The following is a 27,412-nucleotide window of genomic DNA, read 5'->3' on the forward strand; positions in this document are numbered from 1 at the left end:
TGATATCGACCAATCCTATTTGTCATCGTTCAAACATGTTTCCAGCTAAAAATCCACAAGAGAACATCAGTTAAAATATCTGTGGGAATATTTTAAAACTGTGGCATAAAGTATTTTCTGCAGCCATGGCCCATGAGCCCTTAAACTCATTCTTAAATCTGGCTCATCCTCAGATTTAGGTTGTTCAGGTTTCGAAACATCTCTTAATTTTAGTGTATGCTTATCAGAAGCAATAATTAAAATGCTAAGTCTTGCGGCATGTATGAAAATCAGTGCTTGCAGCAGTGATTTTCTTTCTGTGCAATTCTTCCTTATTTCATCAGGATTTGAATCTAGTGGCACCTTAGAAACCAACAAAATTTTCAGAGTATAAGCTTTTGAGAGTCAAAGGGCCAAGCTACAAGTGACGAATTACACTTGAACAGCAAGTGGATTGAGTGGAGGGCAAATGAACAGGGAGAAATACACTTGCCGTTCAAGTGTCATTCGTCACTTGTAGCTTGGCCCAAAGTTCCCTTTTCAGATACAGGGAGGAGTAGAGATCCCAAAAACTTTATAATTGAATCAGGAGATGGGAGGGGTGAAGCAACAAAGAGAGTCAGGATGTAGCAATTCAATGCATCTTGTTTAGAACAGAAATTAGCAACTATAGTGAGATAAGAATCCTACTTTTCTATTCAGCCCCGGGGTGGCATGGGGGTCCATTGTTCTTAACTTGTGGATGAATTCAGGTTCAGCAATCTCACATTGTAATCTGCCCTTGAAGCTTCTTGAAGATTAGGAGGCTGTTTCTGTGCAAGAAAAGGTTTGCCACCCAATGTTTGTGAGAGAGGAGTATCATTGTCCAGCATTGTCTATTCAATTCCCAGGGCTGAATAGAGCCATAGGATTCTTATCCCACTACAGATGCTCATTTCTGCTCTAATCAAGCAACACTGTACCTTTACATTCTGCCTCCCTTCTTTGCTTTACCCCTCCCACCTCCTGTCTGGGATAGAAAGGCTCAGGGATCTCCACTCCTCCTTGAAGAAGGGAGCTTTGACTCTTGAAAGCTTACACCCTGAAAATCTTGTTGTTCACTAAGGTGCCACTGGACTCAGATCCAAATGCGGTTCCCAATCTGAAATTATGTTCCTTATTTTAGTCTCAATATTTAGAATACATTGCAACAATAGCAAAGACAAGCTGAAATGACATCAGCTTTGCAAGACTTCTCATTTTATTAAAAGGAGATTAGACAAGAGCATGGCAGACAAGCCCAACAACTGCTATTAGCCATGAGTCCTAAATGGAACCACCATGTTCAGAGGCAGTATACTTCTGAAGCCAGTTACTGGAAGGGAACAGTACCTTGCTAGTGTATCATCCTGTTGGTTCTATATGAAACAATAGAAGTGACTATTAGCATTTGTGCTTTAAACTGAACCAAGAGTTGTATTATTTTCTTTTCTCCCGTGAGGGTTTCCTTCTTTATCAGCAGTTTCACACGGGAGTTGCCACTGTTGTTTGCAGTGTATTTCCCAAGGCATCTGTGGAACTGTGGAAAATAGGATGCAGAACTCGATGGACCTTTGGACTATCCCACAGAGCTTTTTTATGTTCATATATTCATTATTGCAGGCACATAGGCCACTACAAAAGTTTATATAGAGATATCGGTCCAAGTCTTACACAAATATAGTGTCAACAGAAGTAAATCTTTAAATGAAACGGGTTTCTCAGCCAATTTTTATCATCAATATCAATGCAAAAAATTCTTTACTAAGAAGAGTGTTACTACAAGAGCTTGTCTGAACAGGAGCATTCTATCTCTGTAAGCTGGTGTTTTATGCACAAAACATTCCATTTTTGTGGTCCTGCTCTTCTTTATCAAACCTGAAATGGTGTCTTGTCTCCCCCCCCCCATGAGAAAGTACATGTGTTCACAACACAGTCATATCATGCAGCTCCCCACAGGGCAGATGTGCAAATCCTCATTTTAACATTACAGAAAGTGGGGGTGGGGTGGGAGAATCACTCACACTAACTATTGTCCCATGCATTGTTCAGCGCCTGCAATCACTTGTATTTAGCCTCCATTAATATCACTAGGTATATGACACCTATGCACAATCCATGCACATCCAACCTTTTCCACATGGTAATGCAACCTGGGCTACCATTACATAAAAACCTCAGTTAAAGTTGCACCATTTCCAACAGGTACTGTTTTATGCACGTTCATTTGGTCCCGATGTCAACAAAAAGCATAAGAAAGCCCCCATGTGGACATGCTGCCAGATGCGTCTCAAAACAGTCTCATATTTCATTCCAAGACAAGGAGGAACAAAATATCATTCCTTGATTTGGATGTATCTCATGCTACATTTGCACTACCCATATTTTAAAAAATCTACAAAGGATCAGCTAGTGATCAAGTGGCACCTCACACTGATGTATCACATTGCAGGTTTGTGAGTTAATCAGTTTGGTGTAGTGGTTAAGAGTGCAGGACTCTAGTCTGGAGAACCAAGTTTGATTCCCTACTCCTCCACTTGAAGCCAGGTGGATGACCTTGGATCAATCACAGCTCTTCTAGAACTCTCTCAGCCCCACCCACCTCACAGGGTGATTGTTGAGGGGATAATAATAACATACTTTGTAAACTGCTCTGAGTGGGTGTTAAGTTGTCCTGAAGGGTGGTATATAAATCAAACATTATTATAATATTATTATTATAGTCAAACATAGTTCCTTCCAATGGCAGATAGGCAGGCTGCATGGGTCAGTATACATATTCACAAGCGTGGCCTTTTGAGAGTAGATAGGATGGTGCTCCACTTGAGCAGATGCACTGCAGGAAAGGGCTCTAGCCTATATATTCAAGAGTTAGGCTGTAATTCTGGTCTGCCACTAGATCTATGCCTAGCCTAAAAATCCCACTAAGTTTGTAGGGAACTATGTTCCTATTGGGAGGAAGATTACATGGAAACATGTGCCTTGTTAATGAGCCATCACTTATCCCTCCATCAGCCATGACCTGGTAAATAGGTGTGAACCGTACCACTTGTTCCTGAAGCAAACGTATCTTTTAAAAGAAAGAACTACTCCAGTCACAGCCTTCATTTCAGTTATGTGCCTTGTGATTTCTTACTTTAGTTGTCCACGTCAGAGCAGTGAGTGAAGCTGAAGAGACTTCTGCAGTACAAGTGCTAATCAAGCATTAATTGGTGAGAACAGTGATGGGCATGATTTCTGCTATGCAGTTGGCAAAGATGCTGCATCCACAAATGTGCTTTGTGCTGATGTAGTATAAAGCTGCAACATCACTCTGCAACGATATTAAACAGCACACAGGCAGCTTTGGAGAAGAGGACACAAGGAAATTTACGTGGGTGGGAAAGCATATGTTGCCAGCTGGAGAAGGAAGTGGTACACCACACTTACTTCATAAGTGTGAGGTTTTTATAAACAAACTCCCTTGAGGATTGTTTAAAATAGACAGAAAATGACACACAGTCTCCAACTGGGCTATGTTGTTGTTTTAGAGGATTGTATGCATTCTAAAAACATTAGCAGGCTTCCGAGTAGACCTTCCAAAAGGGCTTATTTTTAACTCCAGCCTCTTCCAAATGTTGGGCAGTTGCGATGCACAAAAGTCTTTGGCATATCTGATTTGGAATGAACCACTCACAATCTCTTACCTGACAATGAAAAACATATTCAGGGGTAGTTTTCTTAAATTTCATGTTCCAAACCAAGGCTACCCCGTCTGGTTCGTGTGGGGCATCTTCGTTGTTGTTATAGGAAGCAACCATCAGCTCAGGATACTGAAAAGAAAAGAATCAGCAGCGAAACTGGAATATTCAGGGCTGGACAAATAGTTGAGTGCTGAGAGGGTAAATAATTTCAAAAAGGAAGAGTGTAACAAGAAGGAAACCAGTTCCAACGGGCCCATCCCTAAATTTTTTTTCTCCCAACAGCATTTTGAACATAAGCTAATCTTCAGGGGGAAACAACAGAATAACAGTTGCAAAAAATGCCATAATTTTCCTATTTGTAAAGCAGAGGCAGTAATATTACAGGCCATTTACTTGATTAGCATAATACTACCCAGTGCCACCGCCCCCACCCCGCCATCACCACCATAAAAAAATTCCTGGAAGGATCCAGTTGTACTGTGTTTCTTACATTGTGGGAAACACAGTCTTAGGCAAGCAACACACCACACAAGGGGAAGTATCACAAGTCAGAACACGTTCTGATGTGTTTGTTCGCCCTGCTAAACTGTTGTCTGCACTCTGCAGTACATGAAAAAAGAGGCCGGAGTTCAAAGAATTCCCTTCATTGTAATGCACACTGGGGGTTGTTAAGGTGTACATCTAAAGCAGATAAGAGTTCAGAGGGAAAGGAGGTGAGACAGGGCCACCCCAGAACAAAGCAATGGAGACAAAATAGGTTTGCAAGCCTGAGGGGGTGAACAATTACATTTTGGCAGTTGCCTTCCAACTTGGCTTTATCTCGCTGTCCCGGGAATATAGTAAATGCTGCTTGTTAAAAAGCTATCAGATAAGAATTCCATGTAATTTCCAGCCCCTGGAACAAGCAAATATCCTAAGATAAGTGTTTCCTCAGGCTTGTTTCTCATTTCACTGGAAATCCATATAGGCTTACTGGCCACCCACATGCCAGCGCATACCTGTTGCAGAATGGATTCAATTAAAGCGCATGGATGTAAAACTTTTTTGTAAAATCAGCTCAGGTTGTACACCATGAATATAGTGCTTCAAAGTCTGCATTATCTTCCTTAATCAACTTGTACAATTAGTACCCAGGCAGTTTGACTCAGGTCACGGTAACGTGGGAACTGTTCCATAATATATCATTCATGATCTCATTGACTATTAAATCTTAGGGCATTGACAAAAATTGCAGAGCTACTATGGAAGGCCCATTGAGACTTTTAATGTATTTTTCTTGTGAACAGTTAATTTCTATGGCATATACTACACTTTCAGAAGTAATTTTTCCATGCAGTACGGGGTGGGGGTGTAGAGGTGTTGTTCAAGAGACACAAGACCATGGAGGGGTTCTCAACACAAACCGCTCAAGTGACTGTTTCAGGTGGCACAACGAGGAGGGTGCCGATGCACTGGAGGGCTCATCTCATTGCCAGGTATCAGCAGCATGGGAGGTTACTGGCATCTTCTGCTGTCTTTGACTTGGCTGGCAGTGGGACAGGTCCAGGAGGGGATGCTGTACTTTGCTTGGGGTGACTGAATACCTGGATCACATCTTGCGCTAGACCATGCCTCCTTGCCCATGTGGAAATAACTACAGAGATTTTTTACATGATAACCCAAATGCCCAAAGTTTGCATTCCTAACTTACCTGAAGAGACCAATCCATACAAGTGACAACCCGATGTTTAGACCAATGTTCATCATAGAACTGGCGGTTAAAGGACAAGTTGGCCCCTGCTTGAACATCTCTAAATGGATTTGAATAGATTATAATTTAGTTACATTCAAAACATATACTTGGTATCTTAAAGAAAGCAATCATTTGCAATCAAAATGGTTAAGGAGCATTTCCTCTGCCTGGTCCTTATCTAGCTGATGTTATCTTGGTGCCCTGGAGACAGACTGCATCTAAGATGGAAGAATGGACTATTGTATTCGAATTGCAGGCAGTGGGTGATACATCTGAACATTGCTCCCTGCAATAACTTCCTTGCAAGAAGAAAACTAGTGCAAGGAACTAGTGCAAGGCTGGCTGATAATGCTTCTCCTTGCGGTTTTTTTTACTCGCAATATTTTTTTATGCTGAACATTCAAACGTGATGTTCCACTATTCTGAAATGGCACAGTCTCTTTATTAATGTTTTCCCAGAATGTAAACATGGCTCCTGACTTGAACTTCAACCTGTTTACATTGCAAATCTGCATATGTAAAACACTCTGTATAATTGATCCAAGGCTGCAGAAGACTTCATGGGACACTAGACACTGGGAACATCTACATAATTTCACGCTTGACTGTTTCTCACAGTGATTCTGGGTGGGATTGCATAATTATATTTGCCCCCAGTTCATTCACCTAAATGAATTATTCTAGTTGTCCCTTTAGTAAATAATGTGCCAGCCACATCTAAGCTGGTGCTTAATTATAAAAACACAAGATTTAAATGTACCTGAAAACTATTCTGTCTTGCTCCAGGAAATGAAACCATATGGGTTAGATCCAGACTATGTTGGCATTTTCCACCAATTTCCCCTTCCCACTGCAAATCTCACTCCCAAAGAAGCAGCAGCATTTTGTAGAGATTAGTGGGATTCAGTGGGAGGGGGACAGGAAAGTTCTGATCTGCTAATGGACAAGTTAATTTGGATCCAACCCTATACTTCAGCAAGTAAACATGTACCGGCTATGATCTCAAACGCTGCTCTTTGTCCACCAACTTCCTGAAGAGTAAGTTCCAGCCATTCTCACTTATTTGGTTTGTCTCTTCACTGAGGACTTTCATGGTCCATTAAAACTGCGATGTGGATATTGTCAGGAGAATGAAATTAAGCTGGCGAGAAGCTAAGTCAGTACTTGCCACCATATTTGAAACAATGCCTCTGTTTCAGAGAAAATAACTAGAAGAGAGCCAAACAGAGGCAAAAAAAGCTTGTTTTGGTTTCTTTGTCTTTGAAAGAGTTAATCCAAGTCAGAGCCCTACAGCACAAGGCATTATACCTATTAATTTGATGGGGCATTTATCATTTTAAAATATATAAAAGGGAGTTTGATCCTTTTGTCTATGGTACTGATTTGAAAGGTTTGTTGCAAAAGTAAAAGGAGTAAAAATGGAAAACTAACCCATCTTTCTCTTCAACATCTCGACCACTGTAGTCGAAGAAAATGTCTGAATCTTCAGCAAGAGCTCTCTCAATCACTCGTATTGTACGGTCAAAAAATATAAGGAATTCTTCAGAATGGACAATCTGTTGCTTTTCTTCCTCTGTCAGTTCTCTAGGAGGAGCTTATAAAGCACATTGAGCAGACATGTATTTAAATATTTCCAGCTAAATCAAACTCTTTAGGCAACAAAGTACATTTTCCTATGGAAGAGCAATATCAGTAGGACTCAATAGTTCACTTCCTTCTAAAGAATTATTTTTAAATATACTAATATATATTCCTAGAATGGGCACGTTATACAGAAGGTATTCTATAACTTGTATATTTATCATTCTAAAGAAGAACATACTTAAGATACCAAGTAAACCTTGTCTTCAGATTTCAGGAAATAGTTCAGATTGATGCTTATTGCAAAACTGAATTTGGAAGAGCATAAGAACATATTTAACAGAGGTGAGGTATTACATGTTCTTTTATCACTGGGAATGTTTTCAGTTACACCTTTTTTGCCATCAAGGTGCAGCCAAATTATGGTGACTCCATAAGATTTTTAAGGCAAAAGACATTCAGAGGTGGTTTGCCTTTGCTGACCTGCCTCTGCATAGCAACACTGAACTTTCTTGGTGGCCTCCAATCCAAGTACTAACTAGGGCTGACCCTACTTAGGTTCTGAGATCCAATGAGATCAAGCTAGCCTGAGCTATCCAGCTAAAATTGTCTTATCATTAAAACTTGTGCTTCTATTTCAGGTACCAATTAAGTGTTTTTTTAAAAATGAAGATATGGGAAATAATGCCTATGCTCTAGGTATAAGGGTTCATGATCCCGCCAGAGTTGTCAAGGAGCAGTGCAACCTCCAGAGCCTTTTCTTCCATGGGGGCTCCAACAGGCCTCATCCAAGAAAAGGACAGAGGTTAAGTCCACTAGAGATTTCCTCCACTCTGTCCAGTGCTCCCTCCTGGGTCTCAGCTTCTGGTTAGTGTAGAAGCTGGTCCTCCCAAGCATCTTAAAAGCTCACACCCTGGGCATCTAGTTGGTCTCTAAGCTGCTGCTGAACCCAAATCTTCTTTTTAAGACAAAAACACTAATAATAATAATATTCAATTTATATACTGCCCTTCAGGACAACTTAATGTCCACTCAGAAGGGTTTACTAAGTGTGTTATTATTATCCTCACAACAATCACTCTGAGGTGAGTGGGGCTGAGAGAGCGCCGAGAAGCTGTGACTGACCCAAGCTGATTTCAAGTAGAGGAGTGAGGAATCAGACCCGGATCTCTAGATTAGAGTCCCACCACTCTTCACTAATACACAACAACAGCAACATTTGATTTATATACTGCCCTTCAGGACAACTGAATGCCCGTCAGGACAACTGAATGAGTGGTTTACAAAGTATGCTATTTTTATCCCCACAACAAAACACCCTGTGAGGTGGGTAGGGTTGAGAGAGCTTCAGAGAGCTGTGACTAGTCCAAGGTCACCCAGCTGGCTTTGAGTGGAGGAGTGGGGAATCAAACCCGGTTCTCCAGGTTAGAGTCCCACACTCTTAACCACTACACCAAACTGGCTCTCAAACTGTAAGCATTATTTTTGAAAGGGTAATTCTTTTCTTATCTTTTGAACAAAAACTATTAATGTTTGCCAGTTTTCAGGTAAATGACCACTGCAGTATAAAATCTTTTAAAAATGCAGCTCAGGATATAGGTTTGATAAACATATATGGAACTATGGGGGGAGGCAAAAAGAAGGTCCCTTTCCTATGACAGGATTTGTTCCTCAGCCCCCTGGATGAGAAGACAGACTCTTGTCTCTCTTGATTCTGAATATAAAAGAGAATCATCTCAATGTTTTAAAGATCAAATGGCTTGGCTGCTATAGCATTCTGTATTCACACCCTCAACAACCAAGACTTGTGCTGCAAGAGACAGAAAATGCTTTGTGATAGTGCTCTAGAAAAAGATCACAAGTTGAAGCAAAAATCAGCTGAACTCCTATCATTAGGTTTAGTTACATGATTTACCTCATCACAGCAGTCAAGGGACTCTGCACTGGCATTTCTCTGCTGCTACTCAATGTATGCTTTAAGATCAGAGGTTGCCAGGGCTCCCAGAAGGAAGTAGTGTACAGCCTAGGCCTAAAGGAGATGTGTGTGTGCACTAAATTTCTGGAATGGATGTATAGTCAACAAAAAAAATTCTGGTAACAGAAAGCATACTGTAGGTAGCCAGCTTCCAAGCTAAGAGTCTGCAAGGTCTTGTGATATATAAAGTGTTTGGAGTGGAGCCATAGAGCAAAGGCTTTCTTTTCAGGATATGTTTTAAGTGATCAGTCCAAATTTTGGAATACTCAAAAGACTATTACAAGATGCCAAAATCATTGTAAAAGTTGACCATGTAAAAAACAGTTGATGTACTGCCCTCATTTTTATATTTTGGCAGTCTAGTGTTTAGAAAGACTTTGGCACAAGGATACCTGCTCTACTTGTTGAAGCTATCTTTTGTGTCAACTCCTATATTCAGCAATCTGATTCAGGAACACTATGGCTGATTCCGCACACGTTGGATAATGCACTTTCAATGCACTTTATCAGTCGTTTGAGGTGGATTTTTTGTTCCGCACACAAAAAAATCTGTTCCAAATGATCTATAAAGAGGATTGGAAGTGCATTATCCAATGTGTGCGGAATCACTCTATAACGCACCAGGGTTGTATGGTATTCTCAGAACACCTCAAAAGAATCTGACTATTTTGTCCTTACTTATGATAGTTGATCTTTGTGAATGTCCCCCAAACCATGTGGTTGGAGTTAAACTAGTTTTAGGGTTATATGCAATGTTCCCTCTAAGCTTTTCAGTGTTGTGAGCTAAACATCTACTTTGTGAGCCGAAACAAGAACTTTCTTTAAAGTTTTGAGTGCACCTCCTTTTAAAAAAAAATTACAATCAAATTGTTTTGATTACAATCAAAACAATTTAACAATAAAAGCCATTAGGTGAAAGGGCCACAAAAATCAGAGTATACTTCTGTATAAAAATGGATATGCCCATGCTGATTACAAAGGGGTAGTTGTATTAGTCTGTTGCTACAAAATAAAGCAGACACGCAATGGCACCTTAAAGACTAGCACATTTATTTCAAGATGAGCTTTTGTGAGTCAATGCTTACTTTTTCAGCCTCCTTCTGCACCAAGGGCAAGTTAAATGATGCCTTCACCATGGTGGCGGCTGAGACACTACCTCCTCTCCTCTGCTCTCTGGGGCTGAGGGGATCCTAGCGATTTCAGACTGCATGAGTCAGGCTAGACCCGATCACTCAGCTCTGCTCTGTTCCCCAGCTAGAGCCAGCAATGGCTGGAGGCACTCTCTGGCACCACCCTGGGGGCCAAACCAGCCGCAGCCAGGAAGGGAGGAGAGAAGTGGGATGAGGCTCCATCCCTGCTCCATCCCTATAGGGCCCACCTGCAGATGCTGGCTGACTGGGAGGGCGGGGCTGCCTGAGGGTTAGTATCTGTGAGCTACATCTGAGAAGCTGTGAGCGGAGGAGTCAGAATCTGTGAGCGATTGCTCACGTGCTCACATTAGTGGGAACACTGGTTATATGTATGCCTAGAAAGGAAGGAAGGTAGGAAGGAAGGAAAGGAAAGGAAGAAACCAATCCAATTAGAGGTAACTATATTTATGATGACCCATTGCTTAACTCTCCCATTTAAATCAATGAGGCTTAACTCTGCTTAACATTGGCTAGCTCATGCTTAAAATGCCCTATGAATCGACTTTGCAAAGGCAACAACTTGATCTGTTCCAGTCAGCAAATTACAGTGGTATCCTAAGCAGAGTTATATTCTTCAAAGCCTACTGACTTCAATGGACTTAGAGGGACGAAGCTCTGCTTAGGCTGGCACAGTTAGACTTAGCTGAGATGATCTGTGAAGGCAGCTAAAGTTACATAGGATTTATTTTACCTTCAGAGGAACTCCAGTTTGTAGCTGGTTGGGAGGATGTAGCATGCTATCTATGGAACAGTGCAGTACCATAATTTGACGTGTTTTTACACATTTATAAAAATGCACACCAGTTATAAAAGAAGCATAACATAAGATGGGTTAAAACCAAATTCCATTTAAGTCTTTGGCAAAACAGTCCTTTATTTCACTGGGGCCATTCCTCCACATGACAAGCAGCCAGAAACCACAATGAACTATCTGTTACATATAAACATGAAAACATAATTGTTTTCGACAGTGTACCAAAATCTGAGAAAGAAAGCCAAAGGCTTGTTTAACATGTAGCCATAAAAAGAATAATATTGCATTATGCTAAATGGAATTTAAATGGTTTCTAAAGATCTCCATTTGTGGTCTGTTTCATCGGATATCTGGAGACATGTGCTGTCAGTACATTGATGCCACTCAACTCTACAGCTCCTTTTCAGCTGAGTTAGGTGAGATTGTGGACATCCTGAACAAGTACTGATTATAATTACCTATAATGTCCTGAAGTATTTGGAGCACTAGCTACTCTCCCATAGCAACTTGCCCACCAGTTCAGAACCACTTCTGAGGGCCTCTACTGTATGATGCAGAAAATGGCTTGGTAAGCACCAGAGACAGGGACTTTTTAGTTGTGGTGCCTTGAATCAGGAACTCCTCCTCAAAATTTACCTCATTCCTAGCCTGTTAAAATGTATAAAGCAGGCAAAAACATACTACTTTCCCAGGCATTTTACTAATTTTAACTGTTTTTAATTATTCTTACAATGGCCCATAATTGTCCTGCAAACAGTTTGTGTTGGTACAGTGTAATACACTGGTATTATTTTGGGGTTATTGATTGTTTTATGATCATGGTGACATTTTACAAATTTTTATCATTAGCTGTCAGAAGCCACACTGAGATTTCATGGCATAAATGCTTTAAAATAAACAAAATTTTAAAATAGCTATGCATTAATGAATAAATTTGATTTGAATCCAAAGAAATGTACACAGGACCTTCCTGTTCATACTCCTAGCGCATCTCCCCCCCCCCCCAAAGCCACCCCATGACAATCATAGTGTCCTCTAGAATGAACAGGAGGCCCCTGAGTACATTTCTTTGGCATGCAACACAGTGGGCTCACTGGAGCTGGGGATGGTGGAAGAAACTGGTAATGCTGTCCTCTGTGTGCACATGGCTCTTTCTGCTTGTGTACAAGGTACCTTGGATCTGGACTAGGGATGTAGTCATAGTAACTTAAATGAAACCTTGGAAATAAGGTGCTAGTCTTTAAGAACACTGTAGAATTTCATAAGGTTTTTGTTTTGTAAACTCAGAGACAGACCTCAGCATTGAGGTATCTCCACAGGCCTCAAGCTAATTTCTCTCTGCTCAGACCTCTTATCTAGAGGAGGGGCTCCTCATCTTTCCAGTAAATTCGAGGAGATTTTTTTCCCAAGTAACAACAGCACTCATTCAGAATATGCACTGCAGTAATGCATTGGGAATGGTAGTGACAGCAGTGCCATGAAAGCTCCTTGGAGTGATAGCTGGTAGGATGCTTGAACAATCACCAATTTGGTTCACATTCTGTTCACCAGTCATAAACAGGGAAACAATTTTTCAACAATCACTCAGTTGCTCCTAAAGCATTTGAACCTGTTAATTGAGTATTTTTTTGTATATTCAGACAGTGCAATTAGCAGTGTTTCATGCATGCACATTCTACACAGGCTGATGAGAGTTCTAATTTCCCTCATCTTCCACAGATCTGTTGTCACTGCTCACCACTCAGCAGTCGATCATATAAATAGTGACGAGTCAGCCAGTTATTATAAATAGAGATGGGCATGGACAGCAATACGAACAAAAAAAAGCCACGAACAGCCCAATCTGCTGTTTGCGAACAAGCTGTTTGTGAGGCTCCATTCTAAATGAACAGGTGGTCGTTGCAAGCCTTGTTCATTGCTGTTGCTGCTGTTCGTCAAACCAGACAGTCTGGCACCTGCAATCAATTCCCTTGGCAACATAGGCAGGGATTGTCTGAACTCTGTCTGAACTCCTACTGTTGCCCTGGAAACCCCAATCTAAGCCCAATTTAGCTTGATAGGCAGGTCTTCCTTTCAAGTGTGGAGCTCCAAATTTGTTATAAGGGAGAAAAGAGCAGGAGGGAGGGGGGCTCCCAGCTCCGGTTAGTCTTTGCAGACAGTGGAGAGGGAGAGAGTCGTTGTTGGCATTTTGATAGAGAGAGTGCATTGGCGCTTGAATTTTCTTTGTGTGTGGTGGGATAGGGATCTACCCCTTCAAGTTCCAGGGCTGCTGCCAGGCTCTGGGGCCAAGCTATTATTTATTATTGGAACCTTTCCTGCTGCCTGCTCAGGTAAGGTTTCTGGGAGTGGTGCAGTAGGGATCTACCCTTTCAAGTTCCAGGGCTGCTGCCAGGCTCTGGGGACAAGCTATTATTTATTATTGGTACCTTTCCTGGTGCCTGCTCAGGTCAGGTTTCTGGGAGCGGTGCAGTAGGGATTTTGACTTGGATAATGGCTGGAGGAGAGCCTGCTGGCCCCCACAAACAGCCAACCACAAACATGTTCGTGAACAGGGCCATGTTCATGGTTGTTTGTGAGTCCCTGTTCATAGATGACAACGAAAAACGAACATCACGTTCGATCTTTTTTCTGTTCATGCCCACCTCTAATTATAAATATTGTTTTTTAAAAAGTTTTGCTGCTTGATATTTAACTTCATTAAAACCAGGAGCTATTTATGCATCAGCTGCCAATATAAAAATGACAAGGAGGGGCGCTACTTGTTTAAATGCAAACATTTTATGAGAAAACTGATGTTGGTTGCAGGATTGCCAGCCCCACTACAATTTACTGCCAAAGAAGTTTTGTAAACAAATAGAAAGTTTTCAGATAATAGATATATGGAAATGTTTTAATCTCCATAAGAAAGTCTATACTTTTTATTCCTACCATCATAATAATTATCCCAGCCAGGGCCTGCCTGACTACTAGGTAAACCTAAGCAAACACCTGGGGCACCAGATTTTATGGATGCCCAAAAGGTGAAAAGAGAATCTTCTATTGATTTCAAGGGAAACTGGGCTTTAATTGGCTTCTGGAATTTCCAAAGCTTTTGATTCTGGTCTTCTTTAGCTACCTTCTTTAGGAAGATGGAGGGCTTTTGAAGATCTTATTTACTTTCATTTTGAAAGTAGCTTATCTACTTTCATTTGGAATGCCCAGTGAATAAAAAATTAATTCTAAACTTTTCACCTTTCTCTCTATTGAATGGAGTGGCATGGGGCAAAGTCATAGTTTTTTTTAGGATGCCACAAAACCTTGGGCTGGCCCTGATCCCAGGACTTATTTAATTTTAATGATACCTAAACTCATTTCACAAACTTCCGATATCCATATTGAAACCATACCTTTATTGGATCATGCCCCAACTATATGTTGTGGTAATCTATCTAAAGTTTTAAAAATTCTAGTTTATGACAAGTAAATGTCATGCTTCTGAAGCAAAAGAAGCTGCTTAGTTTCTTTTTTAAAAGAAGGATTTTCTTTGTATTAATACCACCCTGACATGCCATGGAAAATTATTCAGAATTCCAGGAAAGCCTTTATGAGAGGTTTGGCCTTACAGTTAGCAGCTCAGGAGAAAAGAGAAAGGGATAAAATAATAAAGGAGTTGACTATTAAATACCAGTGCAATCCTAAATTGAGTTACACCTTTCTAAGTGCTTTGAACTCAGTGTGTTTAGAACAGTGTAACTCTTCTTAAGCTTGCAATGCAATTGGAGGAGGGAAAAGTCATTTCTGAATATGAAAACTAAACATCTGCCAGTGTCAAGCCCCAATGGGGGCAAGGGATTCCCCACCCCAAGTTCTAGTTCCTCGCCACTACTCCAAATTGTTGTGGAACATGGGAATTAAGCACTAAAATAAATAAGTTTAAAGATTTAAAAACTCACTGTTGTTGGCCATGCAATGACCTCACTTCCATGGAATACCCAGAAGCAATGATGGAAGCTCTAGGAATTTCTGAGTTTCTGGTGATTTCTAGAGCTACCTTGCCCCCCCCTCCTGCTGGTTGCCAGCCACAACTAGACAACTCTAATTCATAGTGATCGAAAAGCTGTTAGAAATAGCATACATCATTGAAGTTAGTAAATCTATTTTTTTAACAACTTTATTTTGAGAAAAGTAATAATACTGACAAACTTCTTCCTCACTACTTGGCAAAAAACCAAAAATCAAATAGCCTACCAGCTGTTTTTTCAGATTCTTTTGTAAGACTAAGATTCGTTGGAAAAAAAACATACATCACATTTGTGGAATATCATCAACAAGCTTTCTTCAACTGAGAACCCTTCCTGTTTAAAAGGGCAAAGTTTCTTTCATCAAATAAAACTACTATAACTGAGGAAGATCAACAGAAGTTGAATGCTGCAGTGTTGATACAAGAGATTAAGAACACTTTTAATAATAAATCTCTACTTTCCAGCTCAATATTATAAATTTGTGATAGATGTTTTGTTTCAAACTTTATTGCTAACCATTAATAGTTGTTTTTAAAATTCTTTAATTCTTGATTTGCCCTGATCTGGATAGCCCAGGCAAGCCTGGTTAACAATTGAATGGAAGACCTCCAGTGAAGATCAGGGTTGCAGAAGCAGGCAACAGCAAACCCCCTCTGACAGTCTCTTGCCATGAAAACCGCCCTGGGATAGCCATAAGTCAGCTATGATTTGAAGGCATTCGTCACCACCACCAATTCTTGATTTAGGAAATGAAGCAAAGATAATGATTATCCACAGGGCAAATAGATATGTTTCCAAGTAGAGGCAGACACAAACTGAAATACAAACCAAAGTTTGTCACGAACCAAGCTGGTTCACAGTTCACAAACTGGCGGTTCATGGGAGCTCATTTCTCATGAACTGTGATAACTTTTAGCCCAGTTCATTTGGTTCATATTTTGGTTTGTCATTGCAGACAGCCTGGCACCGATCAATCAGTTTCCTAGGCAATGGGGGGATGAGCTCTCTGTAGATCTTCTGCTGACCCGGAAGTGAATGAACCAGTTCACGAACTGGGGCAAGTTTGTGAAAATTCGTGGTTCATGGTTCATGAAATGCACAGTTTGGAATTTTCCCAGTTCGTGCCTATCTCTATTTCCAAGTCTTCTTCTTCGTGGTGATTATGACTATTTTAGTGATATACAAAGTACATATACAAAGTTCATACACAAAATGTACATCCTGTAGAAAGAACTTTGTCAGATAGTACTAGGTGAGTTTGGGGAAGGCAATGAAAAACCACCCATTAACAAAAAGTCTGCCAAGAAAACATCATGATGCAAAGTCCCCCCGTGGGTCAGTAATGACTTGGTGCTTGCACACAGGACTATCTTTACTCTTACCTACTAGGTGAGTTATTATTAATCAAGCTTTGGTCATGTATAGGTGCAGAGAAAGCAGTCAACAGGGACTAATGGCTGTTTCTTTTTCAGACCCTGGAGACATTGAGGTACATTTCTTGAAATAGATCTGTAACCAACCAAGGGCAATCTTACAAACAAAATAATTGAACATGTACTTCATTTCCTCTTTTTAGAAGAACACAAAGTCTGTCCATTGCCTGCATTTCTTTTTGCCATTTTTATAGTCGTAATCCTAAGAAGAGTTGCATTGAAAGATTACTCAGAGAGTACAACTCCATGATGCTAAATTTAAAATAAGCTTCTGTGCGGATGATGTGATGCCATCACTTACTGATCTTTGCATTCAATGGAAAATGTTTTGAAATATATTGATTAATATTGCTCAGTTTCAGGATAAAACTCCAACAGGTCTACTACATTCAGATTTAAAAGATAATGAGGACATTTTAATATCCTGGATATTCATTGGACAATTTAGCGGAGAAGAATTTTAGTCCAATATTCAATATTTTTAGTTGTGAAGCCTATTAATTCTAAACTGTTATAACAGCAACGATACAGTAACTTCACATAGAATCTGAAATGCAACTATATAGGTTGGATTTGGCCATCTTTTTCACTAAACCTTGGTCAATTCCCTTGGCCTCCATCCCACATTACTTTTGCCCATGAGGAATGGAAAAAGGGCATGTGGGTCTGCAAATTATATTTGCATTAATATGTGAGAGATTTTTATAAAGTAGTATATTTATAAAGTAGTATATTTATGGTATTTGACCCCAAGACTGAATTAGATTTATAGAATAATCCCTCCTGTTTGTCAGAAATGTGATACGGGCTAGCAGCAGATTTTAAACATATGTAGTGGTCTTGTCCATTCCTTGAGAGATTTTTACAGAATGTTTTGTTGGAAATTAGTAATACAACTGGTTATAAGATACTGAGAGACACAAGAGTACTTCAGGATCTTTTAGGAGACAGTAGTCTTGATTCTAGATTTCTTAATGGTAGCTAAATATTTGTAGCTAACAATTAGCAACGTGTTAAAATTTGATTATTAAATTGTGGGTGTATAAGGCTCAGCAAATATTTAAACATTCTAAATTGACAGAATGTGTACTTTTAAGAGACAGCAGACAATTAAAACCTACCTTTTATAAATGCTGACAATCATTTAAAAATGATGTGCATCAAAAGTATTGATTTATACAACATCTCTGCCTTTTTATTAGCAAGTGCCAATATTTTTGTTAAGTAAGAGCATTGGTAGAGTATGTGTACATTAATGGTGGATGCCATGCTGTGTTTATAAACACAAGAGCACCGTAAATATCTTTAATGTTTGTATCTTAATATTTAAATATTAGAAAATATTAGAAAAAGGGACCCCTGTATTTCATGCAGATATAATATACTTTATGATATGTGGATCAGCTGGTATGACAATAAGCAAAGATTTTGAGGATTTTGAGCTTTGAAAGGCTCTTTGCATTCCATCATAAGGAGAGGGAATTATGAAAAATTTCCTTGAAGGATCTCTGTCTCACATCCATCTTTGGCGACACCTGACTGGGAATTGTGTACCACCATTCAACACTGACTTTAAGTAAGGAATTGAAGAGTGTTCAGCCAGAATTTTAATACCCATCCAAACTCCTCACATCTCAGAGAAGCAATAAGTATAACTATTATAACAGCTTCTGAGCAACAAGGCAAATCAGCTTGTTGCACAATTCCCATTGACTCCGAAGGAGCTCTTGTCTGACACTACCTCTCTCTTCCTAGCCTTTTAGAACATCGAAGCTGCTTTCAGTGCTGTTGTTGCTAAACAAATGATACACTACGACAAAAGGGCACCTAGAACACATGAAGAAATGCCAAGACTATTTAAAAAAAAAAAACACCTGACACTTTAATTGTCCTCCTCACTTTCCAAAAATTGAATATAATTTCTGGATTCATCTCCCTCCTGAAATTGCAGAGAAAGTTCTAAGTTATTGGCTAAAGCATTGGTGTTTGGATGCTAGAACAGAAAGAAAGGATGCCTACAGGAAAGAAGTCTCTGCCTCGTTGGCTTTACTCACCTGGACAAGGGCTTTCTGCAGGTGCCACTCTGCAAATGGGAGAAATCAACACCTGCCCACTCACTCACATTCTCTACAGTGGCCCCACCTTAGGGAATGGCCTGCCTGGTGGGGTTTGGACAGATCCCGCACTCCTGGCTTTCTGCAAACTGTGCAAAACTGAATCACTCAGGAGGCCTTTTTTTTTTTACACAGGTAGGAGGGCTGAACTGTAAGGAAATGGCTCTGAAAGATGCTTCAGTAAACGAACAAGGACGGCGTGAACTATACTACAGTACTAAGCTCTATGTTGTAAATATACTCCTATTATGTAATTTTTGCACTGTTTAACACGCCATGATTAAATGCTTTTTTTTTTTTTTAGCATTTTCAGGTTTGTATAAATTTTAATCTTCTGTAATCCAAATGCAGTTGCATTGTTTATTGGATCCTGTTCACTGTATTAATTTACGCTGTGTAATCCGCCTTGAGTCTCAGTAAGAAGGCAGAGTACAAATAAATAAATAGTATTTCATTTTTATAATGGTTTTCTTAAAGTTATCTACATATATAAGCACATTTATTCATATTCATTTTAAAAATGGAATGCTTGTGGGGCTCAAGGAATCCAAGGTTCTTTAAGTCAAAATAAAGGTTTTGCTCCTTGAGCTATAACCAAATTTAGCCTACAGCAACTTTTTATGGCAGGGTTATAAAATCTTTGAAAAACAAGATTCATAATGGAAGTGCTGACACAAGCTTTAACTGCTATACAGAAGTGTGAATGGCGCCACTATAATATCTATTAGAGATTCTTTAAAAGTTTGAAAATACTGTCTTACTTCGGATGAAGAAAAAAATAAGGAAGCCAGATCTCTGTATGCCAAGATAAACATGCGTTTAACCCATTACATACTAATTTGCAGGAAAGCCCTTAATTCTGAATAAGCATTGAGGAACCCAGCACCAACAGGAAATGTTAGTCTAAATTCCTGTTTTGCTTCTAACATGTTTTTAATCACTTCCATGAAGCACACGCAATGGTTACAAACTCAGGAAAGGAAAAGATTGTATATGGAAGTCAAATGTGATTATGCCAGAAAAGTAAAAGCAGGGACCGGGGGCAGGGGGAGAGCCTTATTTCAAGGACTGATGCTACTGCACCAATTCATACCCGCGTGTGTTTCCTTGAACTCACTGGAACCAGGAATAAACCTGTTTAGGATTGTGCTGTTATCTAACTTGGGAGTCTTTTCAAGCATTCCAAATATTAAAGGCTAAAGTTATTCAACAGTGAGAGAGAGGCAACTTCATCATGGGACTGCTCCCACAGTGGAATGTTCTCTTAATGTTTAACCCAAATCTATCGCCCTGTAACTTAAGCCCATTACATCTAGTCCTGTCCCCTAGAGAATATGTGACGGCTATACGGAACTGTAGAAGTTGATGTGCTGTATGGCCCTTCTGATATTTATTAATAACCTATCTGGTATTTTTATGGTCATGCTTAAACACACAATGACCTTGATAACAGGGCTACAATTGTGGCCCTCGTTCCAATTAATCTGTGATCATTTCATTAGAAACAATTAAAATATGTAGCATGTACAGAATGCTTTCATGTATTTTAAGTGCTTCTTGTTACAATATTTACAGCAGTCCTTTAAGCCCAAAACTACATGCTATAATTTGCCCCACTGTGGGGTCTAAGCTTGTACACAAGCAGCGCTCCTCCCCCTGGGCAAATAACATCATCTGTGATCATTTTGGTTCAGGAAAATGATATGAACGGAAGGCTGAAGCCCCTTCTCCCTGTGGTCCCAATCCACAACGGAGTCCCACACACTTCCCCTGCTCCTGACATCTGACTGTTGGCATCAAAGTCAGGTCAGGGAGACCCTGACCCGCCACATACCAATCATTTGGACCTTAGTCAGGCTAACATTAATTGTCTCCTTATTGTAGATGAGGAGTGCCCTAGCGAATTTATGGCCAAAGTGTGATTTGAACCTAACTTCCCAATCACATCTCATTCACTTACACACACCAGCTCTGAGGAAACACTGCATTATTTCTAGTGTATTTGTTTCCCCAGAGACACACAATACCTCTTCTGTGTTACAGGTTGGTTTCAATTCATTTCCCGCCCCCCCACTGCCCTCCTAAAATATGAAAACCCTCACAAAATTCCATCATGTCAATTTGAGCATTTCCTTCTGAACGTTCAGCATTTCAAGGAAGATTGCTACTAAAGCCATACACAGCTACCATTCTCCCAAGACCTGGCTTGACTGGACAAGAAGGGAAGCCAGTGGCAACACCCTGCACTTCTACTAGACTAAACTATAACAAAGAACTAGATGATGTTAGTTATGGCTCTCCTTCAAATATAACAACAAAAGTATACAAAGGGCTCACTTGCAAGCATGTGAAAAACTAAAATAAATATATATCTTTTAGGAGCCTATTTAATTTGGCTCCTAAAGTATTCACACATAATCCACAATGGCACTTTCCACAGATATCTGAATTAGGATTCCTTTCATGCGGTGATAAAGGGAAATGTGACATCGATCTTAACCCAAACTGAACTACTAATACAAAATTCAGTAACTTGTGGTTTTTTAAAGCCTACTTGCTTAGCCTGCTGATAACAGACAGGAAGGAAGACAAACAATGCGATCCTAAGAAGAGTTACTCTAAGCCCATTGGAGTAAATGTACTTAGGACTGCACTGAAAAATGTGCTAAATGTGATTTGGGATAAATTCCCACTTTTCTCTCCAGTTAGTAGTACCAAAAAGAATCTTATCTCAGAAGATCTTTGGCCTCAGTCAAGTGAACTTACTTGATGCTCAGTGGTCATGGGACCTCCATGAGAATCACTGTGGAGGAGTGGCAGGAATGTTCTGGATTTGTATAGAAATTTGGGCCCAAATATTTTCAAATAGCTCAGTAAAATTGACACGATTAATTCCATCCTGTGTTCTCTGGAAATTGGTCAGTTCAGAACATTATTATTTCACTCCATTGATTTACAAAACTGTTTAAAATTAAAGTCAAGATTGTAGGTTCATGCCTATAATAAATACATCCATGCTCCTAAGTATTTAAAACTTTCCTGCTGCAATTCTAAGCACTTACCTGAGAGTAAGTATCACTCACTAAATATTCATAGGGTTGCATTATACATCAAAAATTAATCTTCAGCCCAAATTCTAAGCACACAACCTGGGAATTTACTGGGATTTGCAAGTAAAAAAATATTTAAGATGTGTGTTTAGTTTTAAACAAATGGCATGGTACAGAGAACCACAAACAGATTTCCTGTGAAAATGGAACTTTACAGCTTCAGCCAGCTGCACCTGCCCCGAAAAACCATTCATTCAGTAAGACTATCAGGGATAGTGTGGGCCACAGCTGGAGGAAGAAACCCATAGAAGTCATCACGGACTCCCACTTGGGCAAATGGAAGTGCCTTCTGTTTGTGCAGGCAGGAAATTGGATCCAAGTCTAACAGTGCAATCCTAAGAGGGGCCAATCAGGGGGCTTAGGTTGAAGTAACTCTTCTTAGAATCGCACTGTGAGGGATCCCCAAACAAAGAGGGGCACCATTAGAACTGCAATTTAGAAAGCAAAATGGTTTCCCCATCTCTAGCCACTGAGATAAAAGGTTGGCATCAGGTGTTCCTGCACTGCACCAGAACAATTAGGATGGGTTAGCACTAACATCGCTGTGGGGAGGGGAATTTCTTTTTCCAAAATTCACTTCTTTAGCTGTAGCCAGTGATTCTTCTTATTCTCTTTTTCCCTCTTCTAAAAGAGAGATTTCTCTTTCATTTATCTTTGTAGAGAAATCAATACATCCTACCCTAGGGATGCCAGGCCCTCCAGTTCATTGCCTGACAACACCTCAGGCACCAGAAGGAGGAAATGGGGGGGGGGGGTGCACACCAACATTGTGCCAGCATGCTGATGTTACTTCTGGCAAAAAATGGGAGAGGTGGATGCTTAAACATTTTACAAAACTTCTATGTTAAAACCATAAAGTTTTTGGAAATGCTAGGGTGTCTAAAGATGCTACTTCTGTAGCTGCAGCTACACTCTTTTGTAACTTCAGCCTTTCAAGCCCTTGTTTTATGTTATGCACCACAGAGAGCTGCTATAGCAGGAAAATAGGAAGGTTTGGGAAGACACTGCCTGCCTCTGCGCATCTGCAGAGTTAAATTCTGAAACTCTGTAGCACCCTCCCTTCCTGTCCCTCCCCTCTTTGAATTTCTATTGTGATCAAAATGGAATTGATTAAAAAAAGACTCCAAATTCCTAAAAAGTGGGAAAGAAATGGTTTGTTGGACTGCAAGGAGAAACCGGGCAAAGAGGAATCATGAGAATTTATCTTAACAACGCTAGTCAGCACACAATGTGTGATAATAATTTGTGAAGCCAAGCCTTAAGCAGGATGATATTTCCATACCTTCCTTCACATCTTGCTTCTTTTCTTGAGTTTCCATCTCAGATTCATTCTGTGCTTTTGGTTCAACCAATTCCTCATCTTCCTCATCCTCTATAAAAAGAATAAAGGAAAAATTAATCATTCCCTTTCAGGGTATGATACTGATACTACTTAGTCACAGTTGATAAACTAGACTAAATTCAGCTATAGTACATTTTTACATTAAATAAAGAGTAGCTATAGCACATTCAGGTACAGCACATTTTTACGTTAAATAAAGCGTAGCTATATGACCACAAAAAAGAAACTATCTCCCACAGTGTATATTGATTGGTTAGTGCTGAGATTCTAGTGTGCATTTATCAGTATCTGGAAAAGCTATTTGTATTCAAGTGAAGTCTTGTTAACTTGGATTGTCCTCCACTCCAATATATACTTGTTACACTTTCTTCTATGAAGTGGGCCTTCCTTCCAAATATTATATCTTTTCCTTATGCCCTTAGACTCAAGGCAGCTAACAAATCAATAAGTTACAAGGATGCACAAATAATGTTACAAAAAAGAGAGACTATAAATGAAGTTAATTAATTAACAAGATAAAAATATCACTTAATTTTTCTAAAATATCAATTTTACAAGGCAAATGCCTTTTGAAATAAAACTTCCTTACATTATTTCCTGAACTGGCAAGTGAAGGCATGCTCTGCGTCCTCCACAGAGAAGGCCCATGACCTAATCGCTGCCATACAGACAATCCTAAGAGAAGGCCTCACAAGGAGAAGGCTGACTGAAGAGTGTAGCTGGTTTTCAAGAGAATATTAGGAGATGTTGTTCAGTGAGGGCTCTAGATTGTGAAAGACTTTAAAGGTAATAACCAGCCCAGTTTGAACTGGGACCATAAGTACATATGTAGTCAATGCAATTGATGCAGCATGGGGGTTATATGTTCTGAGTAGCTGAGCCCAAATAGGAGTCTTGCTACTGCATTATGTACCATTTGAAGCTTCCTAGATGTCTTCAAAGGTAGAGCACATTACAGTAGTCCAGTGTGGAAGTTGTTGCAGCATGGATCAGCGTGTATACAAACTCATTACACAACAAAGCATGACTCCAGATTCACACAACTGCTGAAGCTGACGTGTTTCCCTTTCTTCAGCCCTTAGTGATTCCTAGCTTCTGCTGTATGAACCATTTGTCACAAGTAAAATCTGCCACTCAATGCCAGTTTGTGGTGATTTGATGTATTACGTGAAATGGGGAGCTTCTACTTGTGGCAAACAAGTCAAATGACCATTATCACAAGAAAGAAGTCATGGCGGGATGAATGAAGTAGCAGCTTCTACAAATTCATCTGAAGCAACAGCTAGTCTCCACACTGCTCCACAATACTCAATGGCCACCTTACAGGTGACATCAGCAATAGTCCAGTCCAGTTGTACTTGTGCATTAACTGGCCCCTGAGCAACAGCTCTTGAGAGAACTCCATATTGTTCCAATAAACATTTCCCCAATCTCTTGCCTACTGCTGCAATCATCCTTCCACTGGACTGTTTTTTTGTGTGCTTAGCAGTGCTATAACAATGTGGCACAACCTTCTGTTTTAAAAGACATATGGTACACAGACCAGGAAGTTGACAAACAATGACTGTACTGCAGAAGCACTGGCCCTATCAGAAGACAACCTTCAGCCCTAGTGGCAGCACTTCATCCTCTGGGAAACTAACAAGAGCCCCCAATACAGTGAATCTAGAGAAGGCCCTTTCCTATTGAGGTGAAACTGAAAAGGAGCCTCTTTTTAAAAACTGCATAGTAGAGAAGTGACACAGGGAGGGATGGTTGTGGGTACAGATTCACGGGTAATCAAGGCAGGTGGGATTACATTCCATCTCCAATTTTGTAAAAAAAATCATGCCTTTAAACAAGGTAAGGCAATAGCACTATATTGGTTTATATCTGAAAGCTTGTACAACAGAGCTGGATGCTCTAAAATCACCACAAACCTGCCCTTAGGGAAAAAATGGGACAACAATAGGGAAAACATGGAAACTCAACAGTTTGGAAGAAACATCATTTGGATTCTCAGGAATAAATGAATGAAATACTGTCAAAAATGCTAGTCTGGAAGAACCTCAAGAGATTTGTGCAAACGGCTGTGCATGCCTAGAGGTTTTTCAGCTTGTGTTCATCAAACAATAGCCCATATGACAGATATTTTTTGAAGCTCAGTGAAATTGCAAAAGCAGTTTGTGAAATGTTACAAGGACGCTTGCTTTTAAAAAAGATCGAAGACCTGCAATCCTACGTATGGCTGTTAGGGAGTAAACACCATTGAATTCAGTCCAATTTACTTCTGAGTAAATAACATGAACTCACACACATAAATTAGAAGCCTTCTGAATGGGGATGTGTTCTTTGTAACTTTTTTTCTCTACCCAAGTTCCTGGCAATAGCTTGTGCACATACTTAACCAGAAGAATAATAGCAGCAAGTTTCCAAATTCTGAGTTTCCAAGATATTCTTAAACAAGTCACCTGTTCCTTTCTATCCCCTGCAGCAACTTTCCATCTCAGAAGTCTAAGTTTGACTTTCTGTCCCCAGAGGAGTCTTTGTGGCCAGCAAAGGGGAAAAAAAGACATACATGTTTCAGCCTGGCAGCTACAGTACTAACGGGACACCTGTTATTCAAACACCTCATTTCCAATTCAATTCTCACCAGATTAATTTGTCTGTTGACCTACAAGGAAGGGTTAAATAGAATCCTGACCTCAGGTCAGATGCCACTGGCAAATAAACAAGCACGGCAAAGTTCTGAAAAGCCATCACTGCTCAACTTGAGAACCCACCAGCCATGAGACGCATTTGGAACTTAAGAACGGTTCAGCATTAACATGAATTTAATGAGCACTGAAAATTGACACATGACAGCTACCACTAACAGATGTTGGACTGCCCTTTCCTGACTTATGCAAATCTCTCCTCTGCTGCTTTTTCTTTCTTCCACCCTACTCACATATTCATTCTTTCCTGTTGTTTATGTTTTGCTTGGTTTGCCTCAAGCTACAAAGAGATTGGACATCCATTTTTATGATGATGAAAGTCCTAGAAATGAAACCAACCAAATAGAAGCACCTATAGGTACTGAGCACAGCCATGACGGGGATGAGCAGAGAAGAAGATCCCAGATTCAAACAGGAATATGAAAGACATCTGCTACAGACTCCAGAAGAACCAATGGTCTGAATTAATACAAGCCAACTTCGTGCATTCATATACCTCAAGGCCTTTCTGAATTCTGATTCATACATTACTCAGAGCTAGCACTGGAGTGTTGAAAACATCAGCACAGTCACGTTCTTCCACTCCCCTTGCGTAATCGATCGTTCAACTTACCTCATGTCCTGGAGTCATTATGAGGAGTGTTTCCTCACTTCACCAGAGGCACACCATGCAGTGACACAAGGATGGGGGAGAGCTCAAATAATGGCAAGACATGAAGAAAATTAAGAAGAGGCAATAGGGAGCTCATATTGTTTTTGATGCCAGCCAGATGTTTTTAATGACATACTCTTCCACCATCACATGTTGAATTCTATTAACAGAAGATAAAACTTGACTCCTAAGACCAACATAAGCATCACTTTTGAATGCTGAGATTTATATCAGTTTCCAAGCACATTTACTATGAAGATACATAGACATCAAAGGTATTCACCTTTATATTTCTGGACACTGCTGAAGAAGTATCTCAAGAGTGAAATAAACATTCACATAACCATTCCAAATGGACAATTAAACACATCTGGAGTCACAAGCCCTGATCCTGAGCAGAGTTGATCTAAAGAATTTGGGTGCTCTAGGCCTCTTTGTGATCCTCTGGTGTGCTCTCCCCACCTGCTCCCTACCATGCCACAGGGAAGTGGGAAGATGGCACCCATCCTCCTTAGCCCCTCCACCAGGCTACCCCCTGAAGGGCAGTATATAAATTGAATGTTGTTGCTGTTGTTGTTAATGTCTATTGCCTGAGATGAGTTTATGCTTTGCAACACTCCTTAATACTAATAAATATAATTTTTAATTAAGCCGGGTCTGGAATTTATGATTTGAGTGTGGGCACAACCCAGATCAGACCTATAGACTGCAAAGCCAAGCCTTGGGTAAAGCAGAGCTTTCAGTCTCAAAACAAAAAGGGAAGCGCGTCTTGCCAGCCTGATTGCTGAAGTGGCGATGTTCGTTGCCCAGAATTCAGAGGCTTGGGATGGCTATCCACTCACTGCTTCACAAAAAGAGCAGCAGCACGGTGAAAAGCTTTTGAATTGTTTTTGTGTGATTTAAACATCTGCATGTTAACCAATTTATTAGCTGATTAATCAATTACGTTTGAGAGATTTACATTTGAAATATTTAAGGTATTGAAAGCAACATGAATTAACAAACAAAATAAGTAACTGAAATGATTAATTTTAATACTTCTTTCCCTTGTTGTGAGAAGAAAAGGTTATCTTTAACATTTCCTTTCTTTGTTCCTGTTGCATCTGCACAAGTGAATCAAAATAGGTTTCAAAAAATAAATGTGGGCCTTTA

General features: G+C 40.0%; 1 protein-coding gene across 4 annotated transcripts in view; it reads right to left on the reverse strand.

Moving 5' to 3' along the window:
- Window positions 1-27,412, reverse strand: part of DYNC1I1 (dynein cytoplasmic 1 intermediate chain 1) — a 221,015-nt gene that overhangs the window by 98,027 nt on the left and 95,576 nt on the right. For all 4 annotated transcript variants that reach the window (XM_054991386.1, XM_054991385.1, XM_054991384.1 and 1 more), the window contains 4 exons: window positions 22,853-22,942; window positions 6,844-7,006; window positions 5,371-5,470; window positions 3,684-3,809 (listed from right to left, as the gene is read on the reverse strand). In XM_054991386.1, coding sequence (XP_054847361.1) covers window positions 3,684-3,809; window positions 5,371-5,470; window positions 6,844-7,006; window positions 22,853-22,942 — 479 coding nt within the window. The remainder of the gene's footprint in view (window positions 1-3,683; window positions 3,810-5,370; window positions 5,471-6,843; window positions 7,007-22,852; window positions 22,943-27,412) is intronic.

The sequence above is a fragment of the Eublepharis macularius genome, chromosome 11 (assembly GCF_028583425.1).
Source record: "Eublepharis macularius isolate TG4126 chromosome 11, MPM_Emac_v1.0, whole genome shotgun sequence".
In the NCBI taxonomy this organism is placed as follows: Eukaryota; Metazoa; Chordata; class Lepidosauria; order Squamata; family Eublepharidae; genus Eublepharis; species Eublepharis macularius.